The sequence below is a fragment of the Triticum aestivum genome, chromosome 7A (assembly GCF_018294505.1).
Source record: "Triticum aestivum cultivar Chinese Spring chromosome 7A, IWGSC CS RefSeq v2.1, whole genome shotgun sequence".
Classification (NCBI taxonomy): domain Eukaryota; kingdom Viridiplantae; phylum Streptophyta; class Magnoliopsida; order Poales; family Poaceae; genus Triticum; species Triticum aestivum.
The window spans coordinates 84,770,627-84,790,497 of NC_057812.1; the positions used below are offsets into that span (position 1 = coordinate 84,770,627).

At 43.9% G+C, this 19,871-nt stretch overlaps 1 protein-coding gene across 2 annotated transcripts; it reads right to left on the minus strand.

Annotated features, from left to right (window-relative positions):
- Positions 1–229: 229 nt before the first annotated feature.
- LOC123147520 (E4 SUMO-protein ligase PIAL2) lies at positions 230–9,357 on the minus strand. Of its 2 annotated transcripts, XM_044566797.1 has the most exons (16): positions 8,966–9,357; positions 8,749–8,821; positions 7,292–7,357; positions 6,702–6,767; positions 6,502–6,584; positions 6,248–6,299; positions 5,990–6,055; positions 4,833–4,900; positions 4,709–4,757; positions 4,453–4,537; positions 4,261–4,359; positions 4,089–4,149; positions 3,224–3,275; positions 3,022–3,138; positions 2,109–2,936; positions 230–1,157 (listed from the first exon to the last, which is right to left on the minus strand). In XM_044566797.1, exons 1-16 carry the CDS (start codon positions 9,199–9,201, stop codon positions 456–458), a joined length of 2,703 nt encoding a protein of 900 aa, XP_044422732.1. In that variant the 5' UTR covers positions 9,202–9,357; the 3' UTR covers positions 230–455. The 2 variants fall into 2 exon arrangements, with proteins under 2 accessions (XP_044422732.1, XP_044422731.1); XM_044566796.1 differs by having other exon boundaries at positions 4,089–4,359.
- Between the last annotated feature and the right edge of the window lie 10,514 nt (positions 9,358–19,871).

Consider the following 19,871-nt stretch of genomic DNA (forward strand, 5'->3'; position numbering starts at 1 on the left):
CACACAAACGTGCCACAAACAGGCCGGTTTTGTTACTATTTAACTGAACTGCATATGAATAAGAACCCAGGGTGCAACGTATATTATGCAGTTCAAACTTTAAGAATGTGAACTACTAACTCTATGGGCAATTTATCCAAGTGCAAATTCAAATTCAAACTACATGAAATGGGCGCGACCTGCATGCACATCCGAACAGAACAGAATGAATGCCAACGCCCAGAAGAGGTGACATAAAATATTATATACTTCGTTCCATTTCACAACAACAGATGTACGCTAACGCTAAGCAGCACAATCAGTACTCCCTACATTTGCAACCTAACGTAACATAATTAAGGACGCTAATATCTAACCGCAGATCAGAAGTTCACAATTCAGAGCCACCCACAAACGTGGATCCATGTTAGCCTCTCTAAATCCAGAGCCACCCACAACACCTGACGAGTGTATGTTTACCTGCCTGGTGGCCGAGACTGATTTGTCCGCTGACCACCACCAGGCTGCAGATACCGTTCGATTGCTTGATCGTAAGCAGAGCCTACCAGGCTCCCCCTCATCTGCCCCGTGGGCTGCCAGTTCGGATCCATCTCAATCTCCGGGACATCGGAGTCCTCGAGGAGGGGCGTAGCGGGAGTCGGAGAAGGTGGTAGACCAGGAGACTGCACACGTGGAACAGTGGGTGCTAGGCCAGGAGACTGCACACGTGGAGCAGTAGGTGCTAGGCCAGGAGACTGCACACGCGGAGCAGTAGGTGCTAGGCCAGGAGACTGCACACGCGGAACGGTAGGTGCTAGGCCAGGAGACTGCACACGCGGAGCTGTAGGTGCTAGACCAGGAGACTGCACGCGCGGTTGCACTGCTGGAGTTGACGGTCGGGACAATGCTTGCGTTCTCATTGCCTGGCTCTGCTGGGGAACATAGAGATGGCCTGGTGTGGCCTGACTAACTGGCCCGCCTCGGTTCACCAGTTGGCCTATTAGATTGTCAAACTGTCGCTGGTCATATTGCTGATACTGTTGAGGGTAGGGACCTCCATAGGCATTAGCACCTCTACCCTGTCCTGGGCCTCCTGTCGGCGGTCTCATATGCATGTAGGGATTTGCAGCAAGGCCCATAACCCGACCACGTTGATGGTTTGGCATGTTGCGCATATCCTGCCAGCATTACACAAGTCCATCAAGAAATGTTGTTTATCAAGATAAGTTAAATCCAAGCAAAAATACAGAGAAAAATTGGTTCTACTTGTTGCTAATAAGTTGAAACTGGCTGGCACTGAACTTGCAGTCTACAGTAGTGTTACTCAACAATGTCATTATTGTAGGTGCTTATGCCAACTGACATCCTAATGCAGCTAACAGCTAATTGCCAAAAATAGGTACTATCATACACTAAATACTTTGTGCGGTTGCAAAACACAAGCGAGATAGTATACAATTATGTAATAGGCCTGGATCTTTTCAAATGACTAGGCACCAAAGCGAGATGGTACTTTTCAAATAACTCGGAACCAAATGAGACATTTTTCAACATTCAAACACTATACTCCCTCCTTCCATCTATATAGGGCCTAATGCGTTTTTCGAGGCCAACTTTGACTAAATGTTAGAGCAATAATATATATGACATGCAAGTTACACAAAGCATACTGTCAAATTCGTATGTGAAAGGAGATTCCAATGATATAATTTTCACATTATACATCTTATGTATTATTAATCTTATCAATAGTCAAACGTTGTCTTAAAAAACGCATTAGGCCCTATATAGATGGAAGGAGGGAGTACCACTTATGGAGCTCCGGTGACTTATCACTTGGTTTTGCATAAAAGCAAAGTCATTAACTAGTTTTAATGTGAGTAAATATATATTCCTTCTGTAAACAAATATAAGACGTTTTAGATCACTAATCTAAAACGTCTTACAATAAGACGTTTTAGATCACTAATCTAAAACGTCTTACATTTAGTGATCTAAAACGTCTTACATTTGTTTACAGAGGGAGTATTTAATATGATATGTACAGTAATTTTATTGCACGATAAAACAATGCAATCCTACACTATGTTGGTAAATATCCCATATGGCCTTCAGAAGAGTAAAGTTACCTGTTGTGTCGACTGTAGATGGAATGGTGAGGAACCATCAGGAGCCCTTGAGAGTGGCCCAACACCATTAACCATCGATGTGATTACACTGTCTGCATTTGTCACATGATGTGCTTGGTAGTTTGAAGAAGGTGAAATGGACTGCGGGGTGGGAGGTGGACAATTCGAGACATTTGCCTGCACCCTTCTAGATGAATTATGTTGTGGCACTGCCAGAGCCTGGACTGCTACAGGCTCTCTCCTGACATTTCTAGTATGATGTGCTGATCGAAGTAAAGAATCTAGCTGTGATTGCATCTGCATAATATTGGGGTATCCTTGTGAAACTTGTTGCATGGCAGATGTTAAATTGGAGGTTTCAGAAGGAGAGATGGCACGTGTGGTAGCAGGTAGCATTTGCAGGATATCTCTAGGGAGAATAGACTCCAAGGTCCCAATTGAACTAGTGCCAGGTCCGCCACTAGATGAAGGTAACGAATTTTGGCCAGAAGTTGAAGTTCCACCTCCTACATACATATCTTCTGACTGAGCGGCTGTGCTTAGAGGGAAATCCGGAAGATAGTCCATGACAGATATATCTTGACTATTCAACACAGGCTTCAAATCTTCCGAGGGAGATGCCGAGCTCATAGGCAGATCACCATCATCATCCTTGTTTATTAGGTCTATAACATCCGAAGGAGTTGCATCAGTTTCTACAGTATTCCCGTTCTGCTGAATTGCATCACCATGTTTATCTGATTTCTCATCATGAACTGAAACAGCTTTCCAAGATCCATCAGGGAATACAAGAACATCCATGATATCATTACCAGTCTCTTGTAAAATCTGAAACAAAAAGGAGATCAATCACATAGGAAAACATAATCAGATGAAAACATGTACAGAACTACAGATACATTATACAACTTGCCTTGGCCATCTCTTGATCAATTCGAATGTCAATGAAATTTGAAGGAGTATTACAACATGGACAGCGCCAGGTTGGTTTCCTCGAGTTAATATCCATGTAACTGTCATAATCAAAACACTACACAATACAGGCCATATTATTATTTCTGTCAAGAAGGAAAAGGCTCAACCCATGAATACAAATAAACAGATAGAATCTGTACCTGATGGTGTTTGCATAGCCGCCCTTTAACTGGGGTTTGCACACGCCTAAAACTGCAATAACGAACAAAAAACATTTTCAACTGCAGATCATTAGCATTTTCCATTCAAATAAGCAGAGGTTGAATTTACAAAACCGAATAAACAACAGTCTAGACAGACACATGGAGTATCAGAGTAATCATTACAATGTGAATAAATTGTCCAAATTGAGTTTGTGTAAAATTGCTACATAGTCACATACACATGCATGATAAACAATTGCAGCTTCAACATTGGCAACCAGACACATAACAGAATTAAATTAATTAATGGAGGTTGATGACAAAGAATAGGTTGTATAAAGGTTCTTTGTCGTATTACATGCAAGAGCTTACTTGGGCCCTTGTAATATATTCCCTCCATTCCAAAATATAAGGCATAAGTTTTTTCAGAAGTCAAACTTGTGCATGTTTGACCAAGTTATAAGAAAATGTATTAATATCTATAATACCAAATTTGCATCATTAGATTCATCATGAAAAGGATTTTCATATTTTATTTATTTAGTATTGTGGACATTTATATTTTGCTCTATAATCTTGGTCAAACATACATATGTTTGACTTGCACGGAAATTTATGCACCTTATATTCAGGAAAAGAGGGAGTATGTATATAACATAACAGGATTGCAGGCGGCTAGGCGCCCAAGTTTTATCAATTTAGAATAAGTGAGTTCAAACATAATACAGCAAAGTACTCCCTCCGTTCCGAATTACTTGTCGCAGGTATGGATGTATCTAGATGTATTTTAGTTCTAGATACATCCATTTCTGCGACAAGTAATTTGGAATGGAGGGGAGTACATGTCATGAACATACAGTACCTTATGGGGCACTTTAGGGAAACTCTTGATGGCCCTTCCAGTAGCATATCTGAATCTGAATCTACATAAAAGTTCGCAATGAGGAATGCAAAAAAAATGTTATTCCAGATTTGAGTCAAGAAATTGTCAAAGCATAACATAAAATTATAAGAACTAAAATTTAATGAACTACCAGGAAGATCTGTTGTGACTGGTTGGGCATAGTCACTGAGTTTTGGAGCATCAAAAGACATCAAATTGTTCACAACTGCCACAGCTATGATGTAATTAGCTGCAATATAAAGCTAAATCAGCACATAATAGAATTTGATGTGTGCTTCTGGAGAAGAAAGGGAAACACACAAAACATCATCACCAAACATACCAGTAAAATACCCAACAGCTTGTACAATGTTTGCACCATATTTGAGCATCTTAGTGATATCTGTGGGGAACTGGGGTCCTGTTTCCTGTTAATTATTTGAAATGTGTGAACTAAGCTTGTTTGAGAATTGAAGATTAACCACTGTCCACAGGGTCCACAAGGCTTTGTGATAAAGGCAAAAAAAATGGCAGGAAGTGGAAGGCAACGGTTTTTCTTCAAACAAAAAGTAATTTAGTCAAGGAAGTGGAACACTAACCATTGAAACATTAGTCCTCTTGTCCACACCTTTTCCGTTTACTAAAAAGCTGAAACATAAAAACCATAAGGCACATGTCTCTTGGCATAACATATCAAGCATCAAAGCAAAGAAAGTAATGCACCTCACATGCTGGGGGCTCGCGATACATGATGAGACATCTAATTTTTCCTTTTGGACAACAACTAGACACTGCAGAAGGTGAGACAACCAATAAATATACTGGATATAAAATCATGAGACAATGACATTGAAAGACAAAATCAATAAGAGAATTATAATATATACTCCATCCGTTCCAAATTATTTTGAGTTATACTTCTCTCAAGTCATGCTTCCCTTATTCAACCAAGTATATAGAAAAACGTGCTAATATTTTAAAACATCAAGTAGATAATAATACAGAAATATATTTTATGATGAATCCAATCAAACTAATTTGGTGTTGTAGATATTGGTATAGTTTTTCATAGACTTGGTCAAACTTAAAGAGGTTTGAGTTGGATTAGAAATACAAATAATTTGAAACGAAGGGAGTAGTCATGAAGTGCTACCGAACTCCCACAATAGCGTTGTACTATCCGATCACTCAATAAACAACAAGGGCATACAGATCAGAGATTTTGGAATAATTAGCATACAAGCAGAATCTGTGCAACTATTAGTTGTTACTGACAGCTAGAAACTAAACAAGTTGGTCCCAAAATCTTATGGACACTATTCCAGAAGAGGTATCACGGTGAAGTAAACAGGACGGCAGTGGGCAACATGAAGACACACCAAATTTACAAATATTCAGTTGCCCAGTATGAAGCCAAATGCAAGAGACATTAATGCAATACTAACCGATGTGAACAGAACATGATGCTACATAGTGTTATGTGTAGCATTGTAAAAATACCTAAGAGGGTTGCCACTTTGTCAAACTTTTGGTCAAGAAACTCAAAAGAAAAAGATATAATTAAGTGAATAGTATAATAGCAAAACAAGAAAATCAGTACATGAGCAGTTTAAATAACATTAAACACTTGTTAAGACAAGCCATGCAGAATACTTAAATGGCATCAACACTTGTTTAAATCAGCACATGGGCAGTTTAAGTAGCATCAACACTTGTTGACACAGCCAAGTAAAATACTTAAATAGCATCAACACTTGTTTAAATCAGTACATGAGCAGTTTAAATAGCATCAACACTTGTTTAAATCAGTACACAGGCAGTTTAATAGCATCAACACTGAAATTTAGTAAAATAAATATTTTCCCTGGAATGGTACTTACAATCTTTTCATGTTTAGGTAGATTTCTATGAATAAAGAAGTCGGCCATCAAAATATCATATCCAACCTGTAAGTACAGACAGGTATATCAAAGCCAGGCTACAGTTATGAAACAAAGCTTTGTCGTTTATCAATAGATGTCCTCCCACATGAGAATGTAAGAATGCAAAAAAGTGGGCGCGAGTGATTATAAAAAATTAGAGAACTTTATCAGGAAGAATAGCACATATAAGATATTTTAATTGCACAGATTGACCACCTTTGCTTCCAGCGAAGTGATTAGACGGTCGAACTTCAACTTAGGATAATACCTACAAGCAGGACCACGTCAAAACAAATAAAATGTGTCATGAAGCTAATGAATGACTTCGGTTGATCATATTATAACCAATGGGTTCAAATATATTTATTTAAATTTGTCTTGTGAATACTAACCTAAACAACTGAAAATGGGAAATTGACATTTTAAATTTAATAGCTTAAAATTTTGAAATATAATGACTCCCTCCTTACCTTGGCATTACTGTTGAAATGATTTCAAGCACGGTGCTGTCATTAGCTGGCTCGCTACTGTTCGTGCAGAAGCTGCCAGATAGCTTCATGCCAAGATAAATTATAACTAGGTAAGATGATATGGCCATGCCACCACCCAAGACTACAGACATGCAAAGAACAATGAACATAAAAGAATAAACAAAGCATTTCATACACACCTCATCAGCCATCCTGAGAATATCAATGAAATCTGAAGGCTGAAACCATTTGTTTTTACAAGCATTCTGCAAAACAGCATGTGCATTACCAGATTAACTTTTTAGTGGGAGAGCGCCATATTATGTTTGAAAAACAAGCTCAAGAGACAAATTGTAACCTTGGCGTATAACATAATCAACAGATGCATGAAAATTGTAACCTTGGCATATAACCTAATCAACATATGCATGTAACACTTTGAATCGCTTGAAACGACTCGAAGGTAAATTATACAGTTGAAGAAAACTAACATACATGGGTAGGATCAATGGATAGATGGTAATTGCTTTATAACAAAACATTGGGCAGACCAGCAAAACATTGGGTTGAAGCAAATAACATGTTGATGAATACATATAATCATATATGCAGTCACGGAAGAAAACGTGTTCTTCTCTATAAGTCTGTTTACAATTGACTTTTTCAAATAAACCAACATGAGCGAAACAAGACTATATAAAGAGATAATTCCTCATATGTAATTGTGTTCTGGTTTGGGAAAAAGTTTCTAAGTGGTACTAACACATGACTGGCATGAAAGGTAATTTACCTTGCATGATATGATCAGTACCATGACAGAAGATTGTAGAAATGGATCCTTCCTCAGCTCATATACCTGGTAAATAGTGGTAGAGTTAAAATTAATAGCACAGAAGTACGCAAAATGTTGACCACAACTTAACTTACCGCATAAACAAATTATCCACCCACAACGAATGGAGAACATAATTCAAGGTCGAAATTCATAAGTGTACAGCTCATATGCTAATTACCTCATACAACAAATCTAGAAAATAACAATGTTAGGATGTGTTCCCCAGAAGAAGAAGAATTAAAGAAGTTCGAAAATACAAAATATATTCACCCATATCCTGAATAGACGGGCAGTTTCGGGTATTGCACAAAACCAAATGATGCCTGGCAAAGACTATATTACCCCCTTGATTAGGTCACTTATTACCAGAGAAGGCATATGAGCAACAGAATCACAAATTTAACATAATTTCCTGTGAAATTAGGAACTAGAATCCTCCGAAGAGTATCCGCTATTATAGTACTTGAAAGGGGAAGTAATGTCACTTCACTTTTTAAGTTAAAATTAGACTATCATATGAGTTTCCTTAACTTTGGTGGTCAACTAGTTATCTCTATGCTATGAAGTTGGTGTACTTGAATTACAAAGCACACTGCTGAGGCTGTGACCCTTCCAAAGAGATGTTTCAGAGAAAATATACCAAACTACCATTCATTCATTTAGGTTCCACAATTACACAGCTTGCACTCACAACCTATATATATTGTGTTACTCCCATTTGCTTAACATTGCAATGTTAGACAAAAGCAAGCGCATTCGCAGAAGACCAAAGGATAAAAAATGCTAGCTTATACAATGAAAAACTCAATTGCCATTACACCAAATGCGCATTCCACTTCTATAATGGATTAAGTTGATGATAACTTGTAACTGCTGTAGTGAGTCACACGAGCAGTGAATCATAAGTAAGGAAGGAAGGGCGGTTATGGTCTAATAATTGGACTCGCCAGCAGAAACTGCCATGTCCGTTTCACCACTATACGGACCGGCCAAAAGACAACAGAAATTGAGAAGACTGCGCAGAACAAAACAAGTGTTACTCCCATTTGCTAAACATTGCAATTTTAGACAAAAGGACGCACATTCGCAGAAGGTCCAAGGGTAAAAAAATACCTAGCTTACAATAAAAAAAAATCAACTGCCGTCACACCAAATGTGCATTCCACTTCTACAATACATACACTAAGGTAATCATAATTTGTAACTGCTGTAGTAAGCCACACGAACAAAAATCATAAGTAAGGAAGGAAGGGCGGTTATGGTCTAATAATTGGACTCGCCATCAGAAACTGCCATGTCCGTTTCACCAGTCCTATACGTACCGACCAAAAGACAACAGAAATTGAGGAGACTGCGCGGAACAAAACAAGGGGAATTTGTCCGGCCGAGGAAGGGGACAGACGCAATTTTACCTTTCTCAGAGTGTCTGGTATTTCACCCGCGATCTTAGGAATGTCACCGCCCGACAGCGCGTAATCGATCCCCCTGCAAGCACGCACGCGCGCACGGTAGGAAAAAAAATTAGGCGAAGAGCCACCGCGCCGCGTCGCCGCGACCAAAAACCCTAGGGAGAATTAGGGGGGTAATGCCGGTGGGGGGAGGAGGCGGAGGTGGGGGGAAGGGACGGACCTGGCGAGGGCGTAAACGAGGTGGGAGAGGTCGGCGGGGGCGAGCGCGTAGGAGCCGCCGCGGAAGTGGCCCCTGATCCGCTCGCCGATGGCCTGGAGGCGGACCGCGTTCATCTCCACCGCCTTCTTCAGCTGCTCCCTGGCCTGCTGCTGCTGCTGCTGCTGGGGCTGGGGCTGCGCCTGCGACTGGGGCGCGGAGGGCTGGGGCTGGGAGGCTAGGGCGGCGCCGCCGGACATGGCCCGGCCTGGCTGGCGGCCGCGTGTCTGTTTCTCCTCGGGGAGCGTGGAGAGGGAGGGGAGGGGAGGCGAGGCGGCGGGGAGGAATGGCGAGTACCCGTAGCGGAACCGCTGCGGGCAGGCGGGTGGGTGGCGCGGTGGGACGGGGGGTGGGAGTGTGCCGTACCCGTATGGATGACGGGGGAGGAGAAGTTTATTTCTACGGGACGTGGGAGAGAGAAAACGTTGGGAATACGCGCGGTGTCTTCGGTGGGGCAGTTGGGAGGCGGAGCGGTGGGGTGTGGGGTCGTGGGGCCCGCGCGTCAGCGAGCGGTTCGTGGGAGGGATTTCGGTCGCCAGCTGGTACGTATATTGGTTTTCCACTTTTCCTTCATATTTTTGCAGGTAGTAGTAGTAGTATCGGTCTTCTCTTTGAGTAGTGCTCACGTTTTATTTTGTTTTGCTTATTTTGAGAGTATCTAGTATATCCGTATATTTGTCGTGCATATCACCTACATACCACCTACGCATTAATTTCGTTTGACTGGTCGGCTTCGTCACAACTCGCCCCGCATTTACGCAGGCGAGTCCCTCCAGCCCATTCCCCTCCCCCACCGAAAACCTGCACCACCAAACGACAACAATAATGTGATCCTCCCTTTATCATCAATAGCCAGTCGTCGCTCCATCTCTTTTCTCCCCTCACCCACCCCCCTTCTCGGCTCGCTCAAGCCCTCTTCTCCCCGGTCGCTTCGCATAAATAGTTCATCCCTCGTTTTCATGTGTTCCTCCGTAGGAACAGCTGGCCCACGATAGAATAGGGAACTGGTTATTATGCTTATTACGATTAGCACAGCAGACATTACTTGGAAAAATGCACTTAGATGAGTGTTGTTTACATCTTCTTCTTTTTTGACAATCAAAGGCGTCTCTTTATTTATTGGAAAATATGGTACATCACTGACTAAAAGAGATACAATTGAGGGAGGAGGAACATCTATCCATGTGCTAGAATCATTATACCTAGCAAGCTGGGCAAGTTCATGAGCAATCCTATTTTCCTCTCGGTTCTCATGTTCAAGGGAAACTTCCACAAACTCTCTAGACATGAAGTAGCAAAGATCACTGCCGCATCATGCATGTCACTCTTCATGGCCTCAATCACTTCAGTGCTATCATAACTAATAATCAACCGGTTACATCCCATCCCTGCAACCAGCAAGAGACCATCCGTTAGTGCCACAGATTCAGCTGTCACAACATCATAAACTGCAAAGATTTTTCAAGTTTCTGGCAGCAACAAACCTGCCCATATTATCTCAAATGTCGTTTACTTATTCGATTGTCTGGTTGGGATCCTATACATAACATAACACTGGTTGGCGAATTGCCCCATCGATTAAATGGTTCATAACACTGGTTGGCGAATTGCCCCATCGATTATGGGGCCACTTCTCTAGCGGCAACATCTCTCACTGGATTTTGCCAACATTTGAGAGAACACCCAACTTCTCTTCCTCGCCATGTGTAGCCTCACTGTGTCATCCCCTTAGAGTGTTCCTCCTATTTGCTCCACTTGCTTCCACGCCCTTTTGACCCCTTCACCGTGAGAGGGAGGGAAAGAGAGAAGGGTGGGTAGGTGGAGACGATAGACATATCATATCGCCTCTGACGTGACATTGGCTTGCATTTATTGCCAAATATGCTTTCTAGCCCACTCCATGTATTTATGTGTGTATTTGCGGCTTTATGGTCATGTATCCGTTCATATTCAATCAATCACTTCATCAAATATGCATCTTAAAGCGTTAGTACTCGTAGCGGGACTATTGTGTATAGGTGGGTGGTGTGGTTGCTTTTGGCGGAATGGGGGTTTGGAGGAGTGTGGCGTATGGATGACGAGGAAGAAAAGTTATTCATGGGACATGGGAGAGAAAATGGAAAACGAAAATATATGTGTGGTTCCAGTGTGGTGGCGATGGGCAGTTGAGAGGCGGATGGGTAAGGGGTCATGGGGCTCGTGCGTCAGCGAGTAGTTCAAGGACGGTTCATGGGGGAGATCTCCTAGATGTCGATTGCTAGCCGGTACGTATATTGGTTTTCCATCTTATCTTCCGGGTATATAGTAGTATCAGTTTTCTCTTTGAGTAGTGCCCTATTTTGCGAGGGAAGTGCTCATGTTTATACAACAACAAAATAGTTAGGAAAAAATTTATGCCCCTCATTCTCACACCCGATCACTCACAAGAACGTGCTCAGGGGACTATGCAGTTGTCAGTACATGTAAGAGGACCCCACGCACGTTGTCATTCCTTCTCTTTCAACTCTCTCTGTCCTAATGTGGGACGTGCACACACTCAAAACCTATGGGAAGCACACACCCTCAAACATATGGCAGGAGCACATATGCATCTTTTTTTTCTACTTTCGTTCGTGCGGAGTTTCCAATATCAATTTTCTTTGTGTAAGATCAAGATTATACAAATGAAATATTTGATCATCCTCTTCTGCATTTAGCTTCATGGTGCTCTTTCCGCTCAAAATTCATTGCATATTAAATTTTGCTATTGCAACTTTTTGACCCATATCTCTACTATTATATGGGAGTTCGTAGGTTCGTGTCACCTCCCATCACCCTCCACGCTTGTTTGTTCTCCCTCCCACAGAAAAACCAAGTGATTCCCTCGACCCTCCATGTTGGTTTTTCCCATCCGCCTACCTTAGTTTTTCCTCCTCACACCTCCCTGTTTGGAATAATCCAAATCAGATCCGTATTTCCTTTCCTTGTCCTACTGAAAACTATGTCCTACGTTAAATCAATGAAATCTCACCAAAACTATGTCTTGCATTAAGTCATCGAACCAAATCTTACCAAAACCTCAACTAAATCAAAAACTTTCTCTTCCTTCCCTACCACACCTAAATCAATTCAAATCTTACCAGAACTTCAGCTAAATCAAAACTTTTATTACCTTCCCCTACGCATACTGAACACAAATAAAAGCTTACCAAATTGTAATATGGTGCATGTAAGGTATATATCAGGCACGATTGGTTTTGACACCATGATATGTATATGCCCATGTTGTAACGCATGGGCAATTATCTCTGCTATTAGATGGGAGTTTGTAGGTTCTCCTCACCTCCCGTCACCACTACACGCTTGTCTGTTCTCCCTCCCACAAAAAACCAATTGTTTCCCTCGGCCCTCCATGTTGGTTTTTAATCTAAACCAGATCGATATTTTCTTTTTCTTGTCCTACTGAAAACCATGTCCCGCATTAAATCAATCAAATCTTAGGGTTCCTTTGCCTCTCGCCGGCGTCGCCGCCGATCTGCCTCGTCTCCGGTGGCCTTAGGGTCATGGCGGCATGGTGGATCCCGACCCTTGACAGTGGGAGGGCTCCGTTTTTAGATGTTTCTTCAAATTTTGTTAGGGTTTGTGTCCTGCTCAGAAAGAGGAGACGTCGGCGGCTCCCTGAAGATGGAATAAGGTCTTCCCCGCCTATCCCCCATTCCGATGGTGTGTCTAGCATCGTCGATGGGCGTGTGAAGGTGTGTCTCTAACGGATCTATCCTTGTTGGATTTGCTCGGATCTGGTCGTAGTTCATCTACGTTTGTGTTTCTTCAGGTTGGATCCTTCCGATCTACGCTACTCTTCATCGTCGGCGGTTGTTGTTCTGTTGTGCTGGTCCTCCGGGGCCTTAGCACGACGACTTCTTGACTGTCTACTGCAACAAGTTTTGCCCGGCTCCGGCGAGGGAGGGCGATGACGGCGGCGCGCCTTTGGCTCGCTTCAGTACTTGTAGTCGTCGCTAGATGGTCTACAGACTAGGATGTAATTTTTATTATTTCTAGTGTTCGTTGTATAGCCATGATTGAAGATTAATAGATTGGAAGTTTGTCGCAAAAAATCAATCAAATCTTACAAAAACCATGCCTTGCATTAAGTCATCATCAAATTAAATATTACTCAAACCTCAACTGAATCAAAAAAACATATTTTCCTTCCCCTACCATACCTAAATCAAATCAAATATTGACATAACTTTAGTTAAACCAACACTTTTATTACCTTACCCTGCACATAATTGAATCAAATAAAATCTTACCAATTTTTTTAATATGGTGCATGTAAGGTATATATCATGCACAATTGGTTTTGAAACTTTATAATATGTACATGCCCACGTTGCAACACATGGGCAATTAGCTAGTTAGTATAAAAATTTTGTTAATCAAAAGGAGAAAGAAGCAATTTGGAATATAAAAAATAATTATATAAATTATAGAAAATGCATAGAAAATGCATAGTAATATAGTGACCATTAGCAAAAGTCTTGTTACATGAGCAGACCTTTGATCGTGAAAAGGTTAATTCCTGGACCCTTTGTTCGATAATTGATCATATAAACTCCATATCATACAAAATATCAGGTTGTAGAGTAATTGTTGGTCAAAGATATGCCATATATGCAACCTTTAGTCATGGGAGGGTTAATCTCTCCTATGGTCACTATGGAATGTCCTGGGCGGGCTATGGTTAACATTTGGACACTATGTTAACCAAATTTAAGGGCGATGCTAGGCGCCGGTGCACCGGCCGAACGTTTCGGCCGGTCCAGCCCTAGCCGTTCGATGCGAGCTGCGCGCGGTTGGATCTGGAGCAAAAAAAAACTCGTCCCCAGCTTCTTCTTCTTCCTCGGCTCGATCCCCTCGCTCGGGCTGCGCCGCGCTGCGCCTCCTATCCCTCGCCGCCCATCCACACCCTCGCCGCCCGTCCCCGTCGCCGCTTCCAACCCTCGCCACCCGTCCCCGTCGCCGCTTCCAACCCTCACCAGCCGTCCTCATCGTCGCCGCGACACATGAAACAACTACATATGCGGTTGCAGCTTGCAGCGGCGACGCTTGTAGCTCTCCCCGATTGTAGCTCCGCCGCCGCCCCTCGTTGTTGATGCTCATCGCTGCACGAAATTGCGTCGACGACGGCCGTCAGCCATCCACTGTGTGATTGCGGCTCGTTGGCGACACGCGCAGGTTGAAGCATTTCGCACATACGAATGAAGCTTTCTCTATAACGGATGCAACTTTTCTGGTTATGCAGTGTATGGTTGTAGCTTTCTTTTTGAATGATTGTAGCTTTTTTTCATCTACGGTCGAAGCTTTTCTATCAAACGGTTGCAACTTTTTTCTTTATGGCAGCCTTGGTTAATGCTTTCTATATTGTTTCGGGTTGAAGCTTTTTCATCAAGGGTTGTAGCATTTTATGTCGACGGTTGTAGCACTCCGCCATGGCAATGACTGCTTGCAGCTTTTGATGTATCTGGTTGAAGCTTTTTTCATCTTGGTTTGAAGCATTTTATTAAACCGTTGTAGCATGAGGGCGTGCGGCAGGTTCTGCAATGCCTCCGCCATGTCTGCAGCGCGAGCTCCGCCCTCCTTGCAGCTCGCCGTCACCATGCTTGCCATCCATGATGGCAGCTCTCCTGGGCACCGGTTGCAGCAGGCCACGACGCGGTTACAGCTTCCGCCGGGGCCGGCGAGCAAGGACGGCGAACGGCGACGGGGACGGCCGGCGCGGGTGGCCACCGGCGATGAGGACGGCCGGCGGGGGCGGCGAACGGCGACGGCCAACTGAGATAGGGACCGGCGAGATGAAATAGAAAGAGAGAGGAAGCAGCGCAGCCGCGTGGGGCGTTAATGGCGAGCGATTTGTGGGCCGATGGAAGGGGATCGCACAGGTCGCGCGGGACCGGCCGAGTGGTTCGGCCGGTGCCCCGGCCCCAAACGTTTCCCCAAATTTAATATGCAACCTACTATGTTCACTATACTTCGTTGGATTTTTTTGTCATCCAACTACCATGTTGTCATGCCGACCACTTGTAGGAGCGTGTTGAGGGGACCGTGCGGCCGTTGGTATGCATAGGAGGGGCCCACACACGTGATCATTCCTTCTCTCCCAACTCTCTCCATCTCTCTCCCTCTCACCTAGTAGTATATGAGACACTACAAAAAAGACACATTCGTGACATTTTGGCCTGAACGGATTTTTTTTCCTGTTATGGTTATGACACTTCTATGGTGATAATTGTGACAAAAACACGTATCATCATAGATGTGGTGGGATCCTACTTCTATGATAAAAAAATCATGACAGAAAATGGGTTTTTTGTCCTGGGCTGGTCGGGAACGCATCTGCATGACATTCTTTGGGCCGTTCATGACGGAAAAAATCATGGTAGAAGCGAGGGCGAGGAAAATATCGAGGAGTTCCCGGTTACGGTGGGTGGTCGGCGTCGAGCCATGCACTATGGTTTGCGCGGTTATCTCATGTACGTGCGTGTGTGCGAGGCGTTGGCTAACTAAACCCGAGCGATCGCACTAGCTATGTTACTGAATTCGAGCGATCAATCCCTTGACTAGTAACTGAAACCGAGCGATTCATTCGCTACTGACTGAACCCAAGCAATTCCTTTGCTTCTACTGCTAACTGAACCCGAGCGATCGATCACCGCTGCTGCTTACTGAAGCCGATCGAGCCCCCGTGCGAGACGTAGCCAGCCGATGTTGGGTTGCCTTTCAATGAACAATGACCATTGCCACCATGCACGTGGTACGTAGAACAAGTCGAGACGTGGTGAGTCGAGCCGGTTGGTTGGCTGTGGATGAACAGTTTCCGGTGGGGGTTGGATGAACAGGACCCCGTGGTAGTAGGCCATTGCCGTTGGATGAACAGGACCCCGAGGAGGCCGCCACACCCCAGTCGGTTGGGGTGGATGAACAGGACCCCGTGGAGGCTCCATGAATAGTAGCCGGTGGAGGCTAAAGGACGATGGTGGATGAACAATACCCCGTGGAGGCTAGAGCAAGAGGCAGTTGATGGTGGATGAACAGTAGCCCGTGGAGTTCTGTTTTGCGGTACCCTACACCCCTCCCGATGAACAAGACCCCATTTCAACGATAGGCGCTCCAATAGAAGTCTGTTTCTTCCGTTTTGCGTTACGCCACACCCCTCCCGATCAACATGACCCCGTTTCCACCATAGGCGCCCGAACAGAAGTCTGTTTCCTCTGTTTTGCGGTACGCTAGACACCGAACAGGATCTCGTTTCAACTGTAGGCGGTCGAGCAGAAGTCCGTTTCCTCCGTTCTGCGGTACGCTAGGCCTCGTTTCAGTTGTTCCGTCCAAGCCGATTGGCTCCCAATGAACACGACGCATTTCATTGCCTCCCGATGAACACGACGCAGTTTCTCCGTCCTAACCCAGTCGTTTGCCTGCCGATGAATAGGACGTCGTTGCTGCCGTCCGCTGCCTCTTCATGTACATGAGCCCTGTCGTACGTATGCGTGAGAAGGTGTTCGAGACCCCACCCGTATGTATGTATATTGCAGTATTTTTGGCATGTGGTTGTATGTACGTATATACGATTTAGACTTGACTGCCTCAACTGCTACGTCGGGGGCTCTACTACTACATGTGATGCCGCTTTCTCAGCCACGGTTCATCATTGTAGAGAGACCGATCGACCAGTATGTATGTACACGTTCGAGACCAGACAGACAATGCTATATACGCTTCGACCGGGTGGGTCCCAGCTATTAGGGAGGATAAGGACACACTTTCTTGCATGTAAAGATATAGCTGTTGGGTCCCAACTGTCAGGAAAAGGAATCATTTTTATTTTGCGAGTAATAAGGAGGCACTTTCTTGTGTTCGAAGATGTAGCTAGTGGGTCCAACTGTCAGCCTCACCGCCTAAAGTCCTCTTTCGATGGTTGTCGTTCGTTGAGCATGTTAACCACGCCGTGTCGAGAGCATCTAGACGGTGGACGACGGCGAGGCCTAGGAAGGGAATGACGCGGAGCCAGAGAAAACGAGGTAGGTGGATGCCCACGCGGAGGGGAGTACGAGGGTTCACTGGTTCGGCTGCTGTGTAATGCTGCCGTCGCCAGAGAATAACAGGGGATGTGGGTGAGTAGAGGGAAGGCTTGGCCAGTGGTAGTATGGTCGGGCAGTGAGGCGTGCGCGGCAGCACCACCGACCACGAGAGGCTGGAGCAGGCGGTACGGCGGGCGCTGGTTTGGCTGCTGGAGCAAGAAGACCAAAGGTTGAAGACGTAGCACGGCCGTTGATTTAACATCCAACGGTCAGTGCAGCTAGAATCGTTTTGACTAAGTTAACAAAGCCTTGCGTACACGTCAACTTAGTAGACCCACAAGTCAGCCTCCAAATTTGGTGGGTCCCAGCTAGTAGGGGAAATCATTTTTTTACTCATAATAATGTGGCACTTCCTTGCGTGCGAAGATGTTTTCTGCTTTTTTTAATTTCTTCTTTTTTGAGTTAGAATAAAAGAAAACAATTTAGCATCTTTGGTACGATCTATAATTTCGCAAAACGGGTCATAATAAAGCTGGTAGGTCCTAGCTGTCAAGGAGAGGTAACTTTTTTTCCGCGTAATAAAGGAAGCACTTCCTTGCATGTGAAGATATAGCTGGTTGGTCAAACCTGTCAAGGAAAGAAATCATTTGTTTTCACATAATAAGGAGGGACTTGCTTGCGTGCGGCCATGGGCCATGTGGGTCCCTACTGTCAGCCACTCCACGTACATGCGTCTTTCCATGCCTGTCATTTGTTGACAAAGTTGAACACGCCACACCGAGAGAACCAATGCGGTGGACGATGGCGAGGCCTAGGAAAGGAACGACCCGGAGCCGATAAAGACACATCAGTGGATGCCCACGTGAAGGGGAGTACGAGGGTTCGCCGGTTCGGCTGCGATGTGAGGCTACCATCCCCGAAAAATAATAGGAGGTGTTGGTGAGTAGAGGAATGGCCTTAACAGCAATGGGAGTAGGATCCGGTGAGGCCAGTGCCTCAGCACAGCCAGCCATGGGAGGCGGTACCGCCGGTGGTGGTTTGGGCGGCTGAAATATGAATATCCGAGATTGAAGAAGCACCACAACCGTTGGATGGACATCCAACGGCCACTGCTACTAAAATTACATGTTGACTATAAATTGACAAAGCCTTGCATGCGCGTCAACTTAGTAGGCCCACAAGTGACCATCACATATGTGGCAGAGAACATATAGCCCATTTGCGATTTGTTATAATGTACAAGCTATTTTTGAATTCTAATGGAATTTACTGCAGCTCGTTTACTGTTTGTTAAATTACAACCCATTTTCTAGCTAGGACAACGGTTAATAATTTCAACCAACCGTTAAAAAAACCAACAAAATTTCCCACATTTTGATGGGATCTGAAATATTTTTTATCTCGAAATTTTGAGTCAGATTAAATATAGTTTCAAAATAAATTTGTATTAGGTAAAAGTCCAACAAAATTTTTCCCTCGCAACAAGTAATGAAATAAAAAAAATTAAAATCCAAAAATAGTATTTTTGAAACTAATTACCTATTCAGTGTGTTTTTATATATTTAAAGCCCAATTTTTATAATTACAGCCCATTTATTATTTCTTAAAGCCCTTTTCTTGGCAAGCCTAATGTGGAGCGGAGAATAACAAGTTGACATGGGTTGGGTATTCCGCAAAAAAGTATAGCTGAGCTAGCCATTTTCACCTTGTAAAATTAATATCTGGGCTGGATATTTGGTCGACATAAAATAATACCCTAGGCTAGACGGGCCACAGCCCGCCCAGTTGATACCCCACTCCTCTAAACAACAACAAAAACATCGCTCAAGAAAAACTCTGCTCACACCTTAAAAAACAAATACTGGTCGAGCTGCTCGGTCCCACCTATCGGCTGCTCCTTGGGCAATTCTCTCGTTTATTGACTATATAGGTTGACAATGGTGTGGGACCGTGATGTCATGAAACTAGGAGGAAGCAAAAAATATTTGTATATAATAAGGAGAGGTGCTACCTCTTGAGCATTTTTCCCTTAAAGAGGAAAGGGTGATGCAGCAAAGTAGCGTAAGTATTTCCATCAGTTTTTGAGAACCAAGGTATCAATCCAGTAGGAGGCCACACACAAGTCCCTCGTACCTACACAAACAAATAAGAATCTCGCAACCAACGCGATAAAGGGGTTGTCAATCCCTTCACAGTCACTTACGAGAGTGAGATCTAATAGAGATGATAAGATAATTTTTTTGGTATTTTTATGATAAAGATTAAAAGTAAAGATTGCAAAATAAAAGGTAATAGAAATAGCTTGTTGACGGAGGATTAATATAATGGAGAATAGACCCGCACTACAAAAAAAGACACATCCGTGACATTTTGGGCCGAACAAATTTTTTTTCTATCATACATATGACACTTCTATGACGATAATTGTGACAAAACCCAGTATCATCATAGATGTGGTGGGCTCCTACTTCTATGACAAAAAATCATGACAGAAAATGGGCTTTTCGTCCTGGGCGGGCCGGAGACGCAGCTGCATGACATTCTTTGGGCCATCCATGACGGAAAAAACCGTGGTAGAAGCGAGGGGGAGGAAAATTTCGGGGAGTTCCCGGTTACGGTGGGAGGTCGGGGGCCGAGCGATGCGTGTTTCTCTCGTACACGTACGCGCGTGTGTGCGAGGCGTTGGCTCTAACTGAACCCAAGCGAGGCGTTGGGCTCTAACTGAACCCGAGCAATTGCACTGCAGGCTACGCGTTATTGAACCCGAGCGATCGATCGATGGCTGTTAACTGAACCCGATCGAGCGATTCCTT

Bases quoted from the DNA above. Each gene is read 5' to 3' on its own strand.
- LOC123147520 (XM_044566796.1), bottom strand. From the start codon at position 9,201: ATGTCCGGCGGCGCCGCCCTAGCCTCCCAGCCCCAGCCCTCCGCGCCC. The intron at 8,822-8,965 runs GTCCGTCCCTTC...GCGTGCTTGCAG, and splicing joins CTCGTTTACGCCCTCGCCAG to GGGGATCGATTACGCGCTGT. The intron at 4,538-4,708 runs GTTAGTGTTCCA...AATAATTAACAG, and splicing joins AGAGGACTAATGTTTCAATG to GAAACAGGACCCCAGTTCCC.